Consider the following 22,947-nt stretch of genomic DNA (forward strand, 5'->3'; position numbering starts at 1 on the left):
GCAAGCAGCAAGACAATATCCTCTTTTAGGAAGTGATTGCTAACTGGGTCTAGCCCCTGTAAGCCTTTCATTATATTGCAACTGGGCGTTGAAAAACACTTCTGCATTTCCCCAATAATGGAGTCCATTATGGGCAGGAATATGTTTGTTCTAAAGGTATCCTTGCCATTAACTTGGCTTCTGTGACCAAGTGTGGATGTGACATAACTGTCATTTAGTGCTCTGGGTGTCTGTTTGGCTCTTTTTAGTCTAACAGTGATGGGGATGTTGCAGGTTTCACATGTGTGGATTACTGTGTTCCACAGCTCATTAAAGTACTCATCCTCATTGCGATGCTCTTCAAAGGTCTCCCTTAGGGTCTCAATTAAGTCTACAGCTCCGAGGAGATCCAAGTTTGGGGACTGTAGCAGCTCAGACAAAAACTTTGCGTCACCAAGCACCTGTCTAAATATGGCAAGTAGCCCAATGAAGTTCAGGTCAATTTGAAACATTAACCCTCGGGCCTTCGTAGATCTTTCAGGATCAACCTCATTTGATATGTCATCCAACACTTTGAGTACTGCAGGCAATCTTTTAAAAAGGTTCCTACAGGCAATGCCGCGACAGGCCAGTCTGGTGTCGCTGAGGCTTTGGAGTTCTCTAGGGGGGCCACTAAACATCTCCGCTTGTACTTCCATCCACTTTTGATGGACATAAGAGCCGGAAAAAAACACATACAATTGCTGGAGCAAAGTAAAAAACTCCCCAGCCTCAGGGACCTTTTTGACGCAATCGACAATGACTAAATTTAAGCAATGAGCATTGCAGTGGACATAAAAAGCATATTTGGCCACCTGTTTAACTCTTGTCTGCACCCCTGAGCACCGGCCACTCATAACTGCAGCGCCGTCGTACCCTTGGCCCACTAAATTCTCCTTGTATTCAAGGCCATACTGCTCCAAAAAAGAGATTATTTTGTTAGCTAAGGAGCTGGCATCCAAATGTTCGGCTTCCCAAAAGCCTAAGAAGCCCTCCCGTACTGCTCCCTCATAATAATACCTTAAGACTATGGACAATTGCTCCCTTTTGCTGAGATCTTTTGTTTCGTCAGATGTAACAGAGAAGTACTGACTAGATTTTACTTCTTTTAGTATGTCCTCCTGGACCATCCCTGCCAGGATTTGTAATATTTCGTTTTGGATATTTTTGGAAGTATACATCGCATTGCGGGGGCCTTCTGATAGTCTTTTTTGAATAAAAGAATCATGATCTCCTACTACGTGCAAAATCTCAAGGAAATTGCCTCTGTTCCTAGACTCATCATTTTCATTATGTCCACGCTGAGCGATATTTTGTACTGCAGTAAGACGCAATACCTGACCTATAGTCTTTATGTATTGTTGATTCTCTTTTATCTGTTTGCGATTCTCATCATTCATCATGCCTAATACTGATATGTTGCGTTTCATCATCTTTTGATGATCTCGCCATGTGGTCATTGCATTGAAATGCGCCTCAGATTTGGAGTGTACACAAAAGCCACCATCTTTAAAAGTGGCCTTGCGCCAGTTTTTGTATCCCTCAGAAGAGGTATAAACAGTTTTGCTAGACGAAAAATGCCGACATGCAAAGCAATACGCAGCGTCCATGGCCACTGAATATTCCAACCAAAGATATTCCTCATACCACTGTCCTTGGAAGCTCCTCTTTGCCCCTCCCTGCATGGTTTTGGGAAATACCTTTAACACAGGTTGTGTCGGATCATCTGCCTTCAGCTTTGATATATCTGAGAAGAGAAAACAAAAAAACACAATCACAGCACTGACAACATGTTACAATTTTTGTTGCATTTATCTAAACAAGATCAGTTTTAATTTAGCCGCCTAGAGTTGGACATGTCTTTATCACAGCAGTGATTCAACGTACCATGAGGGCCAGCTTGACATTTGCTCCTCCTAGCCATCGCTCCAGTTTCACTTTCACACTCTTCACTGATTTGCCCTCTCTCTCGTTCTACATTTCCCTCTTCTTCAGTGGTCTGCTCCAGTCTCTTGTGCTGCTCATGACCCTCGCACTGATCCTGCCCCTCGTGCTGCTCATGACCCTCACACTGATCCTGCCCCTCGTGCTGCTCATGACCCTCGGCCTGCTCCAGTTTCTCAAGCCGCTCCTGCCCCTCGCACTGCTTCTGGCCCTCAGTCTGCCTTAGTGTCTCCTGCTGCTCCTGAACCTTGGTCTGCTTCTGGCCCTCTGTCTGCTCCAGTCTCTTGTGCTGCTCATCTTTGTCTAACTTCTCTCCAGTCTCCCTCCTTCTCTCCCTGTCTTCTCCACCTGTGTCCAGTTCCCCCCTTTTTTTCTTGGGTTGAAAGAACTTGGCTATGCCAAACCTTTTCATTTTGCATCCTAATCTGACCTGCAGTTTGTCAAACGTAAAAGTAGCATGTTGGTTAAAACCATGTCGTACAATTCCAATTCATCTATCCAAGTCAACTGAATCTTAATCCTTAGTAAAATGTAAATACTTTGACTAGATACATAGGCTACATATTATTGTGTATACTATTTTTTTTTTTAACTAACAATGCTGCAGAGCCATGAACAGCTATTAACAATGTTAATGTTTATGTTCTCTCTAGTTGATCACGATTTTTACAAGTTTGGTCATGGCACTGATACATTGTATGACATACCAGTCTTCAATAAACCGACAGTCTTGTACCAAGTCTGCCAAATTTCTGCTGGTTGAAGACTTTGGTGGTGTTCAGATGTGGAATGTAGTGGAATTTTTTGTTTTTAACAAAAAGACACTCACTTCAGTAAGTTGAAGTAATTGTACAGAAATGCATTTCAAATTGCATAAGCTACTAAGAAAAATGTGGTTATTCATGCATCAGATGCTGTGTTGGCCTCAGCTTTCTGTTGGTTCATCTACCAGCAAACCCAATGAAATATTTAACTGTAATCTAAGCAATTACATCTCATACACTAAGCATGTGATGTGTTGACTATCGGCTTCAAATGTCTAGACTAGTAGCCTACTCTGAGTAGGGTTTGAAAGTAGTGTACTACTTTTACTTGTTTCGATTGAGTAGAATTTCAGTCATGTAGGGCTAACTGCAAAATGCGTGGTCAACCAGAGAGAAAACGGTCACGTTGTTGATAACAGGTGTCCATGTAAGCAGAGCCGTCGCATAGACTGTGCGAACTGTGCAACCGCACAGGGCCTCGCGCCACTAGGGGACCTCGCAATCCTGCTGTTTTGTTTTTGTTTTTTTTTGTCTGTCAAGGTCACATAAAAAAAAAATCCAACAAATTAAGCGGGTTTTTCATTGTCGCTACGTAATGCGTCCTCACTGAAGACGGGAGAGCGGGAAATATAAAGCGAGGGAAAGCCAACATATCAGCTGCAAGAGAACGCGACCGATTTCGGAAGCACGAATCAAGTTCTGAAAAAAGGAAATGTCAATCTTCATCTTTATAACAGAAGATAAAATACAATACAACAATCTTCAAGATACAGTAAATCTTCAAATGTGTAACGGATTGTCAACTTAAAAACTGTCTTATGTGGTGGAACAAGCAATACTATATAGAAATATGTAGTTAGCATCTTAATTTAATCTTTGTTTTATTATTTTATTAGTTCATTAACTAATTGTTAACTCAACTAAATTAACGTAAAGAGCTGGATACTATTACTAATTAAATAAAAATCAACTAGCCTAAATGCATTGATTAGAATTGCCATAGACAAAATATTTTTGTAGTCGACTAGTAGTCATTCATTTAAGCAATTAGTTTACTAATCTCACGTTTATATAAATTTCTGTTTAAATACTGGGTGTATGGAGGAATATAGCCTATTCCGCGCTCAAGCGCATGCATAAATCTTGCCGCAAAGCACCGGCCAAAGCAGGCTAATGATAATAGCCTATGTCTGAAAAAATAACGAGGCATTTTTATTGTTTATTAATAAAAAAATATATATTTCTAAATCAGTGTCGGCTGCAAACACATCTACATATCCGCTGTAAGTGGATGCGTCTTTAGAGAGAAATGCACCTTTCATACGGATTATTATTACAGCCTAATCAGCCGGTATTTGCTTTCGATTAAATTTTTTTCGTTTAAAAGTGGAAATTTCGAGATTTATATAGAAATATTCATCATGTTCTTGAGGCTATACACTGTATTTCAGTTTATTTTTGAGACGCGCTCCAGTTCACGCCACGGAGACAATGAAAGCGCGCCTTGTTTGTTTTATTTTATTTTACAAAAGGACAACGTGTTCTTGTTATTGTGAGTTTGCGACTGATGCATTATTCTTTTATGTATGACCAGAATAGATTGAGTATTTAAAGTTGTTTCCACTGTTGATAGGAAAATGAAAGTGTTCGCGCCGACGTCTGTCATGCATTGCGCGCTCCACACTCCGCAAACACTTGGATATGCACCTATAATAGCGAACATTTATCTAGGTTAAAGGAACACTCCGACTTTTTGGGACTTTAGCCTATTCATCTTATCCCCCAGAGTTAGATAAGTCCATACATACCTTTTTCATCTCCGTGCGTGCTATAAGTCTGTTTGACGCACCCACCGCTAGCCTAGCTTAGCACAAAGACTGGATGTAAATGGTTGCAGCTAGCATACTAATCCAAATAAGTGACAAAATAACGCAAACATTTTCCTATTTACATGTTGTGATTTGTATAGTCACAGAGTGTACAAAAAACAAAGTCACATGAGACACAGACATATTTTAACCGTATAAATACTGGGAACTATATTCTCTGAAGGCGAAGCACTGCTACTTGGGCGGAGTGATAACCGCAGCACCTGAGACATCACGTTGGTTTTGTTGACAGAAGAAACAACGGCGTGTCTCAGGTGCTGCGGTTATCACTCCGCCCAAGTAGCAGTGCTTCGCCTTCAGAGAATAGTCGGAGTGTTCCTTTAAAGTTAGAGCGAGCTGGACGGATAAGTCCTTTTCATGTTTAACAAATCAAATCATGCATTTTCTAGCTACCGCGAGTCAGCGCTGCACCAGTTTGAAAAAGGTAAACGCATAACAAGCGTAACGAGAGAGCGGCCCCACTGAGGGGGATGCAGAGATTTTTCTGCGTCTTTATATTAACATTTCTGATTGTTTAAATGATCAGCCCTTGGGGGCCTTACAATGCGGTGCCCCAGGGAATTGCGGCCTATTGCCCTATTGCGGCGCCTTAGACTATGTGCATGATGCTGTATTATTCTACTTGATAAAAACGTATTGCAGCGAGATTATTCGTGCAATAGAACTAGAACAGCTACACGTGACTGTTATTCATGCGCAATTGAGCATCCACATCAAAGAGCAGGGCCTCGCATTTTAAGTTCGCACAGGGCCTCGCATCCCACCTGCGACGGCACTGCATGTAAGTCAAACGTGCAGTGCTTGTGCATCACCAGCTTATGACACCGCTTAGATATCTCAGTTTAATTTGGCATGTCGACCATTTTTCAAAGTTGGATAGTCAATCATAGATGCTGGGAAAGTGGATGCATACCTGATTTGGCTTCAGATAAAAAAAAAAAAATCAGACAGAAAATATATTATTTTATAGTATTCTGCACGATGATAAAGTCTATATCGATTAGCATTACATTATAAATATAATCTATTATTATGAAAATACCTGACATGGTTCGAAGAACACAGGTAAATCAAATATCATTGCAATCATGTTTATTGTCTTCAAAACATCAGTATCTGCATGTTACAGATCTCTGTTAGCTTTGTTTGTGTCAGGGACTTCCTGGAATGTCACATGATTATGGCTCTTCTTCATGTATTCCATATGGACTATACTGTGCATAGGGTGCTGGTATGGATTGAAAACATCGATTTACTCTTACATCAGAGTATCCAGCGCTCATAATTATTACATCGACGCATTTGGGTATAAATTCAATAACTATAGATTCCTGTCTATAGAAATGTAAACCTATGAGAATCTATCAATATTTCTCTAAATCTGCACATTTTTGAGCTAAAAGCCCTGAGGGACGTTGTTTTGTTAAACGCTTTCGTGACGACAGCACAGGATTTTTTTTTCTGAATGGGAGCGGCCGACGCAGACGCTCATAATTCATATTAAAGGTATTGACTAATTTTTTTATTTCATAACTCCTTACATAAATGAAGACATAACTGTCACTATAAACAGTTTATTTAACAAATGAACAGGTTAAACACACACAAAGAGCTTGACTAACGGTTAGACCCTTAGCTATCTGACCTGACGTTCATAGAAAAATTAGATGAGATTGCGGATGTAAATCGAATGTAAATAGAACGTAACAATGTGGTTGTTGCAGGGTTAACTGTCTGCTTATGGACTTTTTCTACTTGGTGTCAAACTTACCTCTTAACTCACTGCTGCTAGCTGCTTATCCTCTCTTCTCCGAAACACTGCGTGCTGCCACCATAGACTGTAAAAAACTGCCACTGGTGAAATTTCGCAGGGGTCGCTGCCGTGCTGGTGTGGGTGAAACCATTGTGAGGGGGAGCGGAGGGGATTCTAAATCGGCGATTTCTGTTTGAAAGGAGTTTGGTGCGGGTCTCCTTAGCCTTCAACGTGTAGGCTATGAACATAAAATATACATTAAAAATATTATCTGATTTATAAATGGGGTGGCAACAGGGGTGGCAAGACTAGTTCCCAGGGGTGGCAGCTGCCACCCCTTGCCACCCCGTAGATCCGCCACTGGTCACGTTATTTACATTAGGCTACACACGTTCCGCATTCGGACACCGCAGCGCACAGCCTCTGCATGGGTTGTTCCATGTGAGGCAGTTCTCCCCTCCCCTCCCATAGATTTGGTTGGGTCCATAGCGCATCTTTTCCAAAACGTTTTCTCAGGTACCGAATCCCGATAGCTGGGCCGGCCCTACCGTAACGGTACGCGTCAGGGAGGATGGATGGGAGGAAGAGGCCAGGAGGGGCTGAAAAAGCACGGTTGAACAAAAGAAAGGCATTGGAGGAGGATGCTGCCAAATGTGCCAAGCTTACATATTTATTTTCAAGAGGACAAACAGCAGGTAAAGAGAGATAGACCTTGTAATGATTAGCAATAGCAACGTAATTATTCGGCTTATACCGTTGTATCGTTGTCAACCTATTCACAAGTAACATATAAAATTTAATTAAAATATTAGCCTTTTTGTATCACTAAATATTTGTCATGGCGATTCATAGACTTTGCAAATATTATGCAATGTAATATTGATAACAAAACTCAAGCTTGATCTGTGTATGCAGTAAAATGACCTCTTAATTATTCTTTGTATCTTCTGAGCAACTGTAAACATTAGTTCAATATGCCTCTTTGTGGAAGAGTGGGATACATTTCAAATTCTTTCTTTCTTTCTTTCTTTCTTTCTTTCTTTCTTTCTTTCTTTCTTTCTTTCTTTCTTTCTTTCTTTCTTTCTTTCTTTCTTTCTTTCTTTCTTTCTTTCTTTCTTTCTTTACTTAAATTATTAATTTAAATTATTATTTAACCTTTACATTATTTGTTGAACCATGGTATTAATAATAAATATAGCTGCAAGCAGCAATCACCGGGGCCAAGCGCAAGCAAGACGACAAAACATGCCAAAGTGGCTGGGAGTGTGAGACCAACTGCAGCAAGGAGCAATTGAAGACATTTAAAGATGAATTTTGGCAAAATGGTTGAAAAATCACATACAATAACTAAAAATAAGATTATCACTTTCGACCAATAGGTGGCGCAGTTACGAAACTGATGTGATGTGGTGAGAGTGAAGTGACAATGACACATACAAAGTTTGGTGTCAATATGTCAAGGCATTGCAGATATAAAGCCTGAATAGTCATTTTTGGCATCATGCCTAAACTTTGCCTCTGCGGTATACGAAAACGGTTTTGTCAATCGACACGAAATCCATAACTTTTACTCTGCACGGTCTGGAGATGACACGGTCCGATTTTGGTGAAAATCGGACGTTCGGTCTAGGAGGAGTTCGAAAAAGTAGGTTTTAAAAGAAAATAAAGATGGCGGAATGGAAGTTTTGGTATTGGTAAGCAAAATTGGTATCTATGTTTTCAGCATAACCCAAGGAATCTATTGAGATCAGTGTCATTACTAAAGGCAAATTTATTCAAAAGTTATTAGCATTTTTGGAAATTTAATTATAACTTTTGATCAAAAGGTGGCGCTGTCTCATAATCTTTTGAGCACCTTTAGGGCCTTGTACTGATGACCCATACTGAGTTTCGTAACGATACGTTCATGCGTTCGTAAAATACAGCATTTTAGCACATAATTCAAAATGGCCGACAGTCAAAATGGCCGATATGGGAAAATTGGATATCAGTCAACTCAGTATGACGCCCTGAATCTAACGAGACCCATTTGATGATTTTTGGGCAAACTGTTCAGAAGTTATAAGGAAAAATAGCCATTTTTCATATCTCCGGACCAGTAGGTGGCGCTGCGCCGAAACGCAGCATGTAGCCTCAGGTCATGCTTGTGATGACATGTGGCAAATTTGGTCTGAATCCAACAAAGCGTTGCGGAGATACAGCCTTACGTCTGTTTTCACAAGCGCTACGTAAAATTTGTTTGTGGGTTTTTTCAAAAATTGCTAAGCGAATCAACTTGAATTCCATAACTTTTTGTCGGCATGGTCTGGAGATGATCTGATTAAATTTTCATGGAAATTGGAGCAACGGCCTAGGAGGAGTTCGAAAAAGTAGCTTTTTCGGAAAATTCAAAATGGCGGGAAACTTTTCATGACGCAAAATGACGTCATTGGGTGCAATCGAATCGTCACGAGGTCAGGAATCAGAGGAAAAAAGAATTTTGTTTCTAGCCCTTGTGGTTCAAAAGTTATTAGAATAAACATGAGTGAAACTTTGGACAGTTCGTGGCGCTAGAGGGAATGACTTAGACACACCAAAATTGGTGCATTTAATGTTGGGACTGTCCTCTATCCGAATGTCAAACCATTACAACTTTCCCTCGATCGGTTCTATGGGCTGCAATAGACTCCCAGAGCGGAAGAAGAAGAATAATTATTTTTGGTACGGGAACAGATACAATAGGTGCCTACGCACATTCTGTGCTTGGCCCCTAAAAAGAAAAAGAATAAGACCCGGAACAGATACAATAGGTACCCGCACCTTCAGTGCTTGGCCCCTAACTACACAATAGTAAGAGCTGAACTGTTGCTTCATTTATCCAATTTGGAAAAAATGCTAATTTGGAATTCCACCATGGAAAAAGTGGGCCCACTCCGGCCCTGCTACTAAACATGTCAATCCATCCAACCATGGTCATAAATGAACAAATACACAGATATACTGCATTTGATTACTATTTGCAACATTAAACCTTTTCAAATGAGACTAAGTATCTTCTGTAGTAAAGTGTTTTCTCTCTGTTCTTTGTGTCATCAGTGTAAGATCAGGCTCACATGTGTCCAGCTCTGTGTCTCTGAAGAGTGACTGGTCTAAAGATGGATATCCACCAAACTTCAGTGAGAAAACACCATCATCTAATAAAAGGTATTTTGTGTTACTAACTTTTTTGTCACACGTTGACTGTGTTTAAAAGTTGTATCAGTGAATACCAATCATGAAACATGTTCAGATCAAACATTTGTCAGAGTATTCACAGCTAATGCTTATTTCTCTTTCTGTAAAATATCAGTTAGTATTTTATTTTACTAATTTGACTACAGGCTTCGATGTGAGACAGACTCAGACGTTCAGACTCACAGGAACCACGAGAATTTCAAAGACAATCTTCTAGGGATCTTCCAGGTAGGAAAACACATTTTTATAAATGTTTAATATTTCTAACAAACAAATATGTTATTGAATAAAGACATTTAATAAAATTTCTTGATCACTTATTTTTCCTTTTAAACACATTTTAGCACAACTTGGTTAGCATGTTAGTCTTTTAACTGATTTTTTTTATGTACATATATTACAATTATTGAATAAATAGTGTTGACCAAATGTAGATGTACAATTTGACTTAAATTTTGTTATTCTGTCTTTTCTCTTTCTTTTGTTGGTAGGATCTTGAGAACAAAATAATCACATTTCTGAGGAATGAACTGGAGAAGTTAAAGAAAATATTACACAATGAGAACACACAACACTTTGTGAAGGACTTTATTGAGAACAGATCCAGTATCAAGGAATCAGCTCTTGATCTCACACTACATTACCTGAGAGAGATGAAGCAAGATGAAGCTGCTGATGCTCTAGAAGGTGAGCGACTCATGATCATCTGTCAGATTGTCTCTTATAAATGTAGGAGAGAAAATAAGACTCAAACTCTCTATGTTCTGTTCCTGTGTTTAGATGAGCTGTTCTTCGTTCATCAGCTGAAATGTGGCCTAAAGAAGAAGTATCAATGTGTGTTTGAAGGAATTGCGAAGCAAGGTGACTCCACACTTCTGAATAACATCTACACAGATCTCTATATCACTCAGGGTGGCAGTGAACAGGTCAATACTGAACATGAGGTGAGACAGATTGAAGTGGCTTCCAGGCGTCATGAAGCACAAGAGATACAGGTTGAATGCACACATTTGTTTGAAGCGCCTGAACAAAACAAGGAGATCCGAACTATACTGACAAAAGGAGTCGCTGGCATCGGGAAATCAGTCTCTGTGCAAAAGTTTGTTCTGGACTGGGCTGAAGGAAAAGAGAATCAAGATATCAGCTTCATATTTCCTCTTCCATTCAGAGAGATGAACTTAAAGGAGAAAGAAAAACTAAGTTTGATGGACCTTATAACTCAATTTTTCCCAGAGACAAAAGGACTGAACCTTACAAGAAGGAATCAGTTCAAAGTGCTGTTCATCCTAGATGGACTGGACGAATGTCGCCTTCCTCTGAAGTTTGATTGTAATGAGACGTGGCGTGATGTATCGTCACCAGCCTCTCTGGATGTTCTCCTAACGAACCTCATGAAGGGAAATCTGCTTCCTTCTGCTCTCATCTGGATCACCACCAGACCAGCAGCTGCCAGTAAGATTCCTCCTGACTGCATCGACCGGCTGACGGAGATACGAGGATTCAGCGATGCACAAAAGCAAGAGTACTTCAAAAAAAGATTCACTGATGATATTCAAGCCAACACAATCATAGATCACATTAAACAATCAAAGAGTCTCTTCATCATGTGCCACATCCCAGTCTTCTGCTGGATTTCAGCCACTGTTCTCCAGAACATTCTGCAGGAGAAAAGAAATAATGATGTGAAAAACACTCAGGCTGATGAGATCTCTAAAACACAGCAGGAATCAAACACTGAAGACACTCCCAAGACTCTGACACAAATGTACACACACTTTCTCCGCTTTCAGATCCAGCAGAGCCGCCGAAAGTATGATGGAGAATACACACCAGATGTTTCCTGGGATAAAGACGCCATCCTTTCACTGGGGAAACTGGCATTTCATCAGCTGGAAAGTAGCAACCTGATCTTCTATGACACAGACCTGGAAGCCTGTGGTCTTGACGTCTATGAGGCTTCAGTGTACTCAGGCATGTGTACCCAGATCTTTAAGGAGGAAACAGGGATCGTTCTTGGGACCATGTACTGCTTTGTTCACTTGAGCATTCAAGAGTTTATTGCAGCCCTTTATGCACATCTGTGTCTAGAGATCAACAAGACAAGTGTGTTTGATCATGAGTCTACAGAACCAGAAAACAGAAATGAAACCATGATTGATTTTCTCAAGACTGCAGTGGACAAGGCGCTCGAGAGTGACAATGGACACCTGGACCTTTTCCTTCGCTTCCTCCTCGGTCTGTCACTCCCGTCCAATCGACGACTCTTACGAGGTCTGTTGACACAGCAAGACGGCAATGACCAGAGCAACAAGGAAATAGTTCAGTACATCAAGCAGAAATTAGAAGATGATCTTCCTGCAGAGAGATCCATCAATCTCTTCTACTGTCTGAATGAACTGAACGACCAAACTCTGGTGAAAGAGATTCAGACCCACCTTAGCAAAGGAAGTCTCTCATCTGGTGACCTTTCACCTGCCCAGTGGTCTGCGTTAGTCTTTGTGTTGTTGACATCAGAGGAAGAGCTGGAGGAGTTTGAGCTTCAGAAATTCAAGAAATCAGACGAGTGTCTCATTAGATTATCGACAGTCATCAAAACCTCCAGAAGAGCTCTGTAAGTCTTCTTATATATTGTGTCATGTTTAGCTCTCATCTAAAATGCATTTATCTACATTACTCTATAGTGATTCCCCATCATAAACATGAACCGATGATATTCATCTGTAAATATATTCAGGTGATATTCACCTGTAAAGTCACGTGTAGATTCATGTGTAAAGAGTTTTTTTTTTTTGTGGAGACAGTTTATCAAACCTCAAGACAAAATATAAAATACCATGAAAAAAAGTTTGCATGTTTGTTTTGTATCATATAATACACCATATTTGTATGACTTATAGAATATAATATATATAAAATATATATATATATATCAAAAAAAAATATATATATATATATATTAGCTCATACTCATATTGAGGAAGAAAAAAAGACATATTTTATTCATATATCCAAACTGGGGGGAAATAATGTAATCTGGTACAGATGTTATTAATATTGCCAAAAAGTAAGATGAAATTCTGAAAGGTTATAGTATAAAACATTGAGATGTTTATAAAACAGGCTACTTAAATAAAGTACTTATATATTACCACATCATATATTAGTTGTCCCTCTGTTTCTCCCAGTAATTAGATATTTTAAATGTTTATTTCTATGAGTAATTCTGTAGTTTAATGTAATATTATTTTAATGCAATATGTAGATCAAGAGATTTACAAATAAACATTTATCAAAAGCCTGTTGTATCATATCTGATATACACATTTTAAGATGTTTTTTTTCTACAAAAAAGTTTTTTATCGTTCAAAATCTCTTTTTTCATATAATCTTTTTGAATATATTTTTCTTATTTAGTAATTAAGTAAAATAATTATAAATTTAATTTCAGCAATTGTTAAGGATGCTTTTTTACTATCTTTAAATTAATGATATATCACCCATTGGCCACCCTGCTCTCTAACATATCTGCATCAGCCATCGATTGACCTTAATCTTGAATTATTAAAAACAAATACAATTTCTTAGATTTAAATAATATTAGCTTTATTTAAATCATTAAAGATTTTTCAACCACCCATGCATATTGATGTGCTTCAGACCTGAGAAAGACAAAGACCCATAATGGCCCTATCAGGTAGCCTGGGTTTCCCCATATTGCCTTTGCGCAGCGCGATTTTATTCACGCTGAAAGGCAGTCTGGATACCATGGACCAGATTTTCGCCTCATTTAGGGAACCAATCACAGAACGGGGAGGGAGCAGCAAGACGATGACGACATCTATGCCACACAACTAAGCAGTTTGTTTATATCCATATATACCTTCGACCCTCATGTTTATCTTGCACAAACGGCAATAGTTGCTGAACGTCATTGTTTACACATAAATATCTTACCCATCGTCTTCTTCCTTGTCTAATTTCTGTCGCTCTAGTCTACATTCGTCATCTGGTATAATGGAAACGATTGGCTATGAGCGTACAGGCGCATTTGATAGACATTCTTAGCACCCAATAAACGGCGCCGGGCATTCGTAAACCACGCCTCAAATACGAGAAAATGCACATGTGGTTCCCAGACCCAAGTCTCAACGAGAATTGGGTCTGGCGTTAGCCAGGCTACCTATCAGGTGCTATCAGGCCATATCATTATGAGGAACCTTGCACAAAGAATGAAGAGTGAATTTAAAAAAAGAATGGCTTTTTTATTTACAACACAACATAATCCAAAGATACACAACAATGGACAAAAAAGTACATTATTGAACACACTGATCACACCTTTGTGCTATTCCTGAAACATAGTACATACCTGTCATTTCCATATTGTTTGATTTTTCATTTAACCAAGTTAACAGGACGCCATTAGTGTCATCTAGTCCCCAACTGAGAACATATAAATATATTCCTTAGACGTTATGAAATGAGATTGGCGTAAAAACATGAAGCCCCTTGTGAAAAAGAAGTGTGCTTAATTGTATTGAAAGCGTACTTTTTGTGTGCTTAAAATCATGAAAGTATACTTTTTGAAAAGTGCACTTGCAGATAATATAATATAGTTCAAATAAAATACCACTTAAGTGTACTTGAAGGGAATGCACTTTAATGACAATATTTCTTAACACACTAAAGTGCACTTTTTACAAATGCACTTTGTAATATCTAATTAAGTTTAACTTAAAGTAAGTTTCATCACAATATTTAAACACACTTAAGTGCACTTCACAAATGCACTTTGTAATAATGTCTAATTAGGTTTAACTTAAAGTACACTTTCATGACAATATTTCTAAACACACGTAAGTGCATGTTTTAAAAAGGCACTTTGTAATAATGTCTACGTAAGTTTTACTTAAACAATTATTTTGATGTATTGACTAATATACTAAATAAAATAATAATTTTAATGGAAAACATGGAAAATAATTGTTTTTAATTTCAACTTAAGTGTGTTGTCAAATTATTTTGTTGATGTATTTTAAATGTATTTAGTCTATATACTGTGTGCATTAATGCACTTGAAATGTATTTTTCCTCTAAACTGCAATACATTTGTTTATACAGTATACTCCAGTACAACTTATTGTTGACATTTTTATCACCAGCTTCTGCTCTATGAACTCAATTAAAAGGGTCAGTTTTCCAAATAATATTTGACAATAAAATGTAATTTATGAGAGGAGTTCTTAATGTAATATTAATGTATTGTACTTTACATCTGTGTACAGAATACCTTTAATATCATTATCTTGATCTAAGTCAATTAAATTTAATTGTGAGCAAAGTTTAACAAATCTAAACAAAATTAATTTGCATTTAAATTCAGTTAAAATACATTTAATTTAAATTAGATTACACTACACTATAAAAATGATTGACTTTTAGTTAGGTGAATGAGCCAAGTTTTGGGAACTTACAGAGTCTAACAACACAATTCAATTCAAGTTTATTTGTATAGCGCTTTTCACAATACATATTGTTTCAAAGCAGCTTTACAGAAAATGCATTTCAAAAATGTACAAACAAAAATACAGTTAGTTAATCATAAATTTAGGCCATAACATATCGCCGGCGTTGGGTCGTCTCTTCACAGGCGTCGAGTCGTCTCATCACAGGCGTTGGGGCATCTGAAGTCTCCATGAGAGGCTGGATACATAACTGGAGCTGACGAACTCTATTTGAGTTATAGGGACAGGCGTCCCGAGATAACAACAAAAAAGGCAGATGGGAAATAATTAGCGTAGCTGCTGTTCATAATATGAATGCATTTGATCTGATTTAACTGTAGTATAAAAGGTACGATGCATTGTGAATGCTTGGCTAAAGAGATGCGTCTTTAGTCTAGTTTTAAACTGGGAGAGCGAGTCTGAGCCTCGGACAGTATCAGGAAGGCTATTCCAGAGTTTAGGAGCTAGATGTGAAAACGCCCTCCCTCCTTTAGTGGACTTAGATATCCTAGGTACGACCAGAAGCCTCGAATTTAGCGATCTTAAAGAGCGCGATGGATTGTAGGGTGATAGAAGATCTCTTAAATACACAGGAGCTAAACCATTTAGGGCTTTATAAGTCAGTAACAAGTTCCGTATCAATTACAAATTATTAATAGGTAACCAGTGTAGAGATGATAAAATTGGTGTTATATGATCATATTTTCTTGACCTAGTAAGAACTCTAGCAGCTGCATTTTGGACTAACTGTAGCTTGTTTACTGAGGATGCAGGACAACCAGCTAATAAAGCATTACAGTAATCTAGTCTCGAGGTCATGAATGCATGAACTAACTTTTCTGCATCAGAAACTGATAGCATATTACGTAGCTTAGCAATGTTTCTAAGGTGGAAAAAGGCTGTTCTTGTGACATTTGAAATATGATTTTCAAAAGACAAGTTGCGGTCTAGTATAACACCCAGGTCTTTTACTGTAGAGGATAAAGTAACAGGACGTCCATCTAGATTAAGGTTGTATTGTAAGAGGTTTTGTGGGCAGTTTTTTGGACCAATCAGTAATACCTCCGTTTTATCTGAATTTAATAGAAGAAAATTACACGTCATCCAATATTTTATATCTTTAACACACTCTGTCATTTTAGATAATTTAGTGTTATCATCTGGTCTTGATGAAATATATAATTGAGTGTCATCAGCATAACAGTGGAAACTTATTCCATGTTTTCTTATAATATTACCAAGTGGCAGCATATAAATTGAGAATAGCAGGGGGCCTAATACAGATCCCTGCGGCACTCCATAATTTACTGACGTTATCTTTGATTTTTCCCCATTTAAATGGACAAAATGGTAAACGGTCTGATAGGTACGATCTAAACCAGCTTAATGCCTGTCCCTGAACACCAGTGTAATTTATCGATCTAAGAGTATTTTATGATCTATAGTGTCGAACGCAGCACTAAGATCGAGTAAAACTAGTATTGAGATACAGCCTTGGTCAGAAGCTAAAAGTAAATCATTTGTAATTTTAACCAGCGCAGTTTCTGTGCTATGATGTGGCCTGAATCCTGACTGAAATTTTTCATAGATATCGTTTTCTTGCAAGAAAGAGCACAGTTGAGCGGACACAACTTTCTCTAGTATTTGAGACATAAATGGAAGATTTGAAATGGGTCTGTAATTTGCTAGGTTATTTGGATCTAATTGTGGTTTCTTAAGAGGTTTTATAACTGCCAGCTTGAACGTTTTTGGAACATGTCCTAAAGATAGAGACGAGTTAATAATATTGAGAAGAGGCTCTTCCACTACAGGTAACACTTCTTTCAGTAGTTTAGTGGGTATTGGATCTAATAAACATGTTGTTGGTTTAGATTTTAGATTCCCATCAGTAATAAGTTTATTTAGCTCTTCCTGTCCTATAGTTGTAAAGCGCTGTAGATTTCTGTTCAAACAATGAGTTTGAACAGAAATCAAAAAGCTGAAATATGTCACGAAACTGCACATGGAACAGACAGTGGTGATCCAAATGCAGGCTTTAATAAAGGATGATCCAGAATACACACCGAGTACACAGGCAGAGGGTCAGAGTCCAGGTAAGCAGTCCAATACAGCAGAAGTACAATACAAGGGCAAGGCAAACGGGTAAACTAGATACAGGCAGGGAGTCCGGGAACTGTGAAACACGAAGAAACTAGGAACTAGGAAAACGCTCAGTTTGCAGTATGACACTAACAACACTTAGCAAAGAGACCAAGGAAAACCAAGGCTTAAATCATAGAAGCTAACAAGCATAATCAAAACCAGGTGAGAGACATAAAGCATAATCAGTCCAAATCAAACCAAAAGTAGTAATGAAAAATAGAGAAGGAGTGCCCCCCAGTGGCTCAAGCGGGCACTCCAGCCGCTGATTGTCACAAATATAACCATGCATGAAATATATTAACTTTGTTTAATGCGCATGCGCCAGAAATACTACATCACGATGACGCATTACTTTACTAGAGTTTGAAAAATGCGCTGTTATGTTTCTGTAAATCGCGATTCGTGATCGCGAGGAAAGGAAACTGAAGCTGCGCAATCAGGAAGAGAACGCCACGTTTGATTACAGATGAGACGTTGCAATAATGAGTCAAGTAAGTATATCTTGATGCTTTCTTTATTTTAAAATTTCACTGTAACATGGCAGTTGTTATTGCGATTAAGAGTGTAACACATTACATTATTTTCATCGCAGAGAGTAGAAGCAATAGACTCGGGAGGTGAATTAATCATGTTTTCAATAATTTATCTATGATTGCATTCTAATCATTTCTTAACGTTACATCATAACATGTTCGCGTGTGGGTGTGTTCGACGAATTTGGCTGCTGAAAATATATATTTTTTAATTAAACCGACTTTTTAAAACATTTTAAAATGACTAAATGACTTCCAGTCAAATTTGCTAAATGCAGATCCAATATTGTAACACTCGAAGACATTTATATACATTTAATACATATAATCAATGTTAGAACCACCATAAATATTGAATATATCACTCTAGAAATAATGCTTGTAATGTAGCATTATTTTTTAATTTTTTGGAATATGTATTTTTTGTGCTTATCTGGAGTTAAACATTCATTTTGCAGGATCAGTTCATTTGTGATTGGAGATACAGTGCAAGCGGTGTGGAATCACAGGCCTGTATTGATGTGGTGATGTTACATGATTTGTCATGAATTGTTGCACAGACAGCACACCCTGATCAAGCTGAAACACTGCTATCAAGTCACTTACTATCCCTATAGCTTTTAAATACTTTGAGTCTTCTCCATTTGCAAGTAATAAATTCCCACCTGTGCATTTACAGATGCCCCTATAATCATATATTTTACAGGTATCAAACCAAAGGAAGAGGGCCGCATAATTGCTATGTCAACCGTGGTAAATACAGGAACATCCTTCATGAAGATTTGCGCGGTAAGCGGAAACTTACAAGCCAAGATGAGGAAACATTTGCATGGGTCTTGGGTATGGAAGTAAAATAATGCCAAATGTTTTTGAAACAAAAAAGCCTGTTGAATTGCACTACTTGAAAAAAAATGCATAGCATTAACTATGCTTGCATTTTAATGCATTGTATTTTTAGGGCTTGCATTTTGGGTTGAAATTTAAGCTGTGAATATTTCAATTACAAACACATGTTCATTATTAAAAATCCAATCATCCATATTCACCTTTAATATTTCACTTCAAAAATATTCAAACGGTTTAAAAATACAACCTATAATATTTAAAAGGCAATTTTCGGTCCATTTTTTTGTTCCGCTTTGCAGATTCAGTGGTTCGAATTGGACAGTAAATTCAACTTTAACATCCAGGAACTGCTAGCCTGGAAATCCAGACCCAAATCCGAAAGATTAAGGGTCTGGCATCGAGTAATATAAATCACCCAACTCGAGGGGCGGCACCAAGCATGCATTTGAAAATCTCACTGCACGCAGTTGGATAACACTACGACCAGCTGAGCTAACTGGTAGATTAGACTATTGCCGGCAAAACAGTAAAAACATCCTTCTTGCAAAGGAACGATTCGAGCGCCGTCTTCTGTTCCTCTTTTAGATAAAAGTCTAACTCGTTCATTGTAGCGGCCAAAGCCGTTTCAAACAACTGGTGTTCAACATCTTGCAATGTTTACTAATGACTTCGACTTCGCAGCGCTGTCGTCATTGGTTTAGCTCGCCTCTGGCCCGCCTATATCAGATACACCGATGTGATTGGTGCAGCTCGGCTACAAGGCAGTGTTAATTTTGTTGATTAATTTTCCCCTTTAAGAGTTCAGTGTTAACGCCCACTGTTATGATTGGCTAACGTCAGTGCCTATGCATCAATTATTAACGCCCCCAGCCAGAACATTTGCGGATTCAGCGTATTTAAAAAGTAGTTTAAAGTTTTAAACACATTACTCACAGTTTGCGTCGTCGTTGTTGAGCCCAGAATAGTCGGCAAGGACTTATCTTTGAGCAACAGTTTTCTGGCAAAGCCAGCATCTTTTTGGGATTTGTTCTCAAAACAGTCATGCTTAAATGTAGAACAAACGCTGAAACTAACACTGCCGTGACTGGGACGTCCGCAAAAAATAGTGCATCCATTTTTCCCTGACGACTGGATCCTTCGCAGCGTATTCAAAGATGTTATTTGTCCACAGCCAGGAACAGCACATCTGTGGCATCGTAATTTCCCTGTACACAGACCCACTCGCTGTCCGTCGACTGAACACGTGAGGCGCGCAGCGCGCGGGCGCGACAATGGTACGAAATGAGCGTAGTTGCCTTGCGCTTAACCCTCTGGGGTCTAAGGTGTTTTTGGGGTCCTTGAGATGTTTTGACATGCCCTGATATTTGTATTTTTTTCAGTTGCTTATAAACATATTAATGGCAAAGGTGCAATTACACTCTATTTAGCACAAACATGACTATCATAATATGTGAGCAACATGTATGTACATGTTTGCATTTTTGAGAGAATATTATTTATGCGTGGTTATTCAAAAAACTCAAACTTAAATTGTCTGATATAAGACCACAAACGACCAACTTCACATATTCCCACAATACTTTTGACTAATGGATGTTGTCGGCCAAAGTGTTTACTTTAAAATGATCTGAAAATCATCCGGGCTAATCGTTCACATTAAACAATAGATTGATTTAAATTTTGTAAGACACTTTTTGTTTGGAAAGGCAATATGCAGGTGGGCGTGAATGATCCAACAAGGTCATGAATAATGTCCTCATTCACACCTGGAGACAAAGACCTGATAATGCTGCATACTAATGAGCATTTCATTCAGGTGTCACTGAGCCACAAGAAAGAATGCAAAGACAACACACACACACATATATATACATACACACACACACACATATATATATATACACACACACACACACACACATTGTGTTCAGAGTTGGAAACATCTTGAAAAAAAGTGTATTTTTCCACAAACTTTGTATGCTTGCAAATTGTATAATATCCGAGGTAAATATTTCTAGTAATTGTGCAGTTAATTCTCATTCGTATTTTCAGAAAGTTTTGGATGTAGGCTATCCTCTCCCCAAATTTGTCACTAATAAAACACAAAAATAATTTAAAGAGAAGGCTTATATTGACCTTTTAAGATTTTGTTTGCAACTTGTAAATTAGGTTTTGATGTGGCAGTAAAAACTTTATAATCTATCCAAAACGAAATGTTGTCTTTCATATTTCATCTGTAACATATCGTATTTTATACATTAGGGCATAAATGTTAATTTGCAGTTTAATATGTTGCTTATACAAAGACATTTTATTTCAACGTATTCAGTCGATTTTTACTCATCTCAGTAGGCAATATAGATAGTTTGCTAAAAGCGATATTCATTGACACAGACACGCGCGAGCTGTAGTAAACAACAGCATCTGCCGTTCATTCAAACACAGAAACGCGATTCAAATTTAAACAGTCTTTTGCGGTTTACAGACAACATTTCATATCACGATTAGAACAAAGCACTTACTGATGATCTGCAGCTGGATCCGTTTTTAGGCTACTCCAGCACGTTTGAGGTAAAATTTCCAGGATTATCACGATATTATTATTCCTCACAGCGAGTGTGTTATCCAGCTGTTGTGGGCATTGACTGGTTTGCATGTGTTGCTTCAGGTTATCTAGCGCGCGCTCTTGATGGGCGTGTCACATTAGCAGAGTAATGAGGTGAGAGAACGATAATGAGAACGGCTGATCTATCGCTCTTTATATATAGATTACATAAACAGAGAATATTTCTTTTAGTTTTGAATTAGATAATTTAAAACTACACTTAAATGATTATAGAGATATATATCTCATGTCTGAGTGAATAGTGTTCGCTGAGTTTTGTTTGAGTTTAGAGACGTGCTTCAGAAAAAAAGTTCACTGAGACGGAGAGGCATAAAGCACTCCCTGTTTACTGTCTTTATTTTACAAAAGCACAATGTTTTATTTCGATTGTAAGTGGACACATAAAAAAGTAGACATTTAACAGCTTATTTTTTCATATTTCTTAAGGCTGTATGACCAAAACTGACGGAGTATTTTTGGTCTATTTTGCTGCTATGTAAAAAAAAATTAGCAAAACGCGCCCGCGCGTTTGCCGACCTCAGAGTGTTAAAGCGTAGTTGTCTTGTGGTGGAGGCGGTCTATATGCAAACGCTGGTATGTCACTTCGTACCGTGACGTCACTTCTTACCATGGATCCAGAACGAGCTGTATTTAGAGCTTGATTAAATAAATGATTTGTTTATAACGGGGAGGACGTCTTAAGCTATGAAACTTGCAGGACGGTTTAATGGTACAAAGACCTCTTATATACCAAAAGATCAAGGCACATTTGGTTTCTCATGTCATGACCCCTTTAACATTTTGCAGATACTGCAAGGTGTATATAAACTTTAAAGCGCAACTGTATATCTATCACTTTCATTCAATTGAGCCAAATATAATAATGGACTGGATCTGTTTTTATAAACAATTGTTTTCCTTCTGTTTTTGTTTTCTTTCTTCAAGGAATTTTTTCTGACTTTCCTGCTTCTCTGGAACATTTCCATTCACATATACTCTGGAGAGCTTCTGGGACATTGACATAAACAGCACTTTCCAACAACTTCAAAACATTTGGTGACAAACGATTTTGGTTTTCTTGTTTTTATGACGTTGGAGTTCTTCAGATTTTGTTTTGTTTTTTGTTTTTAGACAAACTATATTCACTGTAATTGAGTAAGATTTTAGAAGAAACCATTTGGTCCTGTTGGTGCTAGTAAAGGTTTAAGAGCTTTAATATTTTTACTTTAATATTAAGTCTCATTTGCTAACATTAGTTTATGCATTAGCCAACATGAACTAACAATGAACAATTTATTTACTGTATTTATTTATCTTTGTTAATATTAGGTGTGTGTGTGTGTGTTTGTTTTATGGCGATCAAATTACCCCAAAAGTAGTAATACCAGTAAATTACATGGAAACAATTTTATATATCATACAGAATGATGTTTTCTGAAAATGTAAAAATGCATAATGTTTTCTGTGATGTTTAGGTACCTTTGTATTTGAGGAAGAAAATGATTGTGCATATAAGCATCATTGTCCTCCAGACTCTTTCTAAATGAGTTAAAGTGTTGTAACTGTTTGTGTTTATGTATAGTGTTTCTTTTGATTGTAACTGGATTAAAAAAAATCTCTTAATAACCTAAATTTGAAATGTACTAAATTGCAAATTTATTATAAAAAATGTAATTATAAATGTATTTAATTATATAACGATGTACATGTATATTACATTAAAGTATATTTTAGTC

General features: G+C 37.8%; 1 protein-coding gene across 2 annotated transcripts in view; it reads left to right on the forward strand.

Moving 5' to 3' along the window:
* The window catches only part of LOC306998034 (NACHT, LRR and PYD domains-containing protein 3-like), a 108,534-nt gene that overhangs the window by 12,861 nt on the left and 72,726 nt on the right, over positions 1-22,947 (forward strand). For both annotated transcript variants that reach the window (XM_079611765.1, XM_079611766.1), the window contains exons 4-7: positions 9,444-9,551; positions 9,728-9,809; positions 10,073-10,268; positions 10,362-12,192. In XM_079611765.1, the coding sequence (XP_079467891.1) occupies positions 9,444-9,551; positions 9,728-9,809; positions 10,073-10,268; positions 10,362-12,192 (2,217 nt within the window). The remainder of the gene's footprint in view (positions 1-9,443; positions 9,552-9,727; positions 9,810-10,072; positions 10,269-10,361; positions 12,193-22,947) is intronic.

The sequence above is a fragment of the Phoxinus phoxinus genome (assembly GCF_949152265.1).
Source record: "Phoxinus phoxinus genome assembly, chromosome: 5".
Classification (NCBI taxonomy): Eukaryota; Metazoa; Chordata; class Actinopteri; order Cypriniformes; family Leuciscidae; genus Phoxinus; species Phoxinus phoxinus.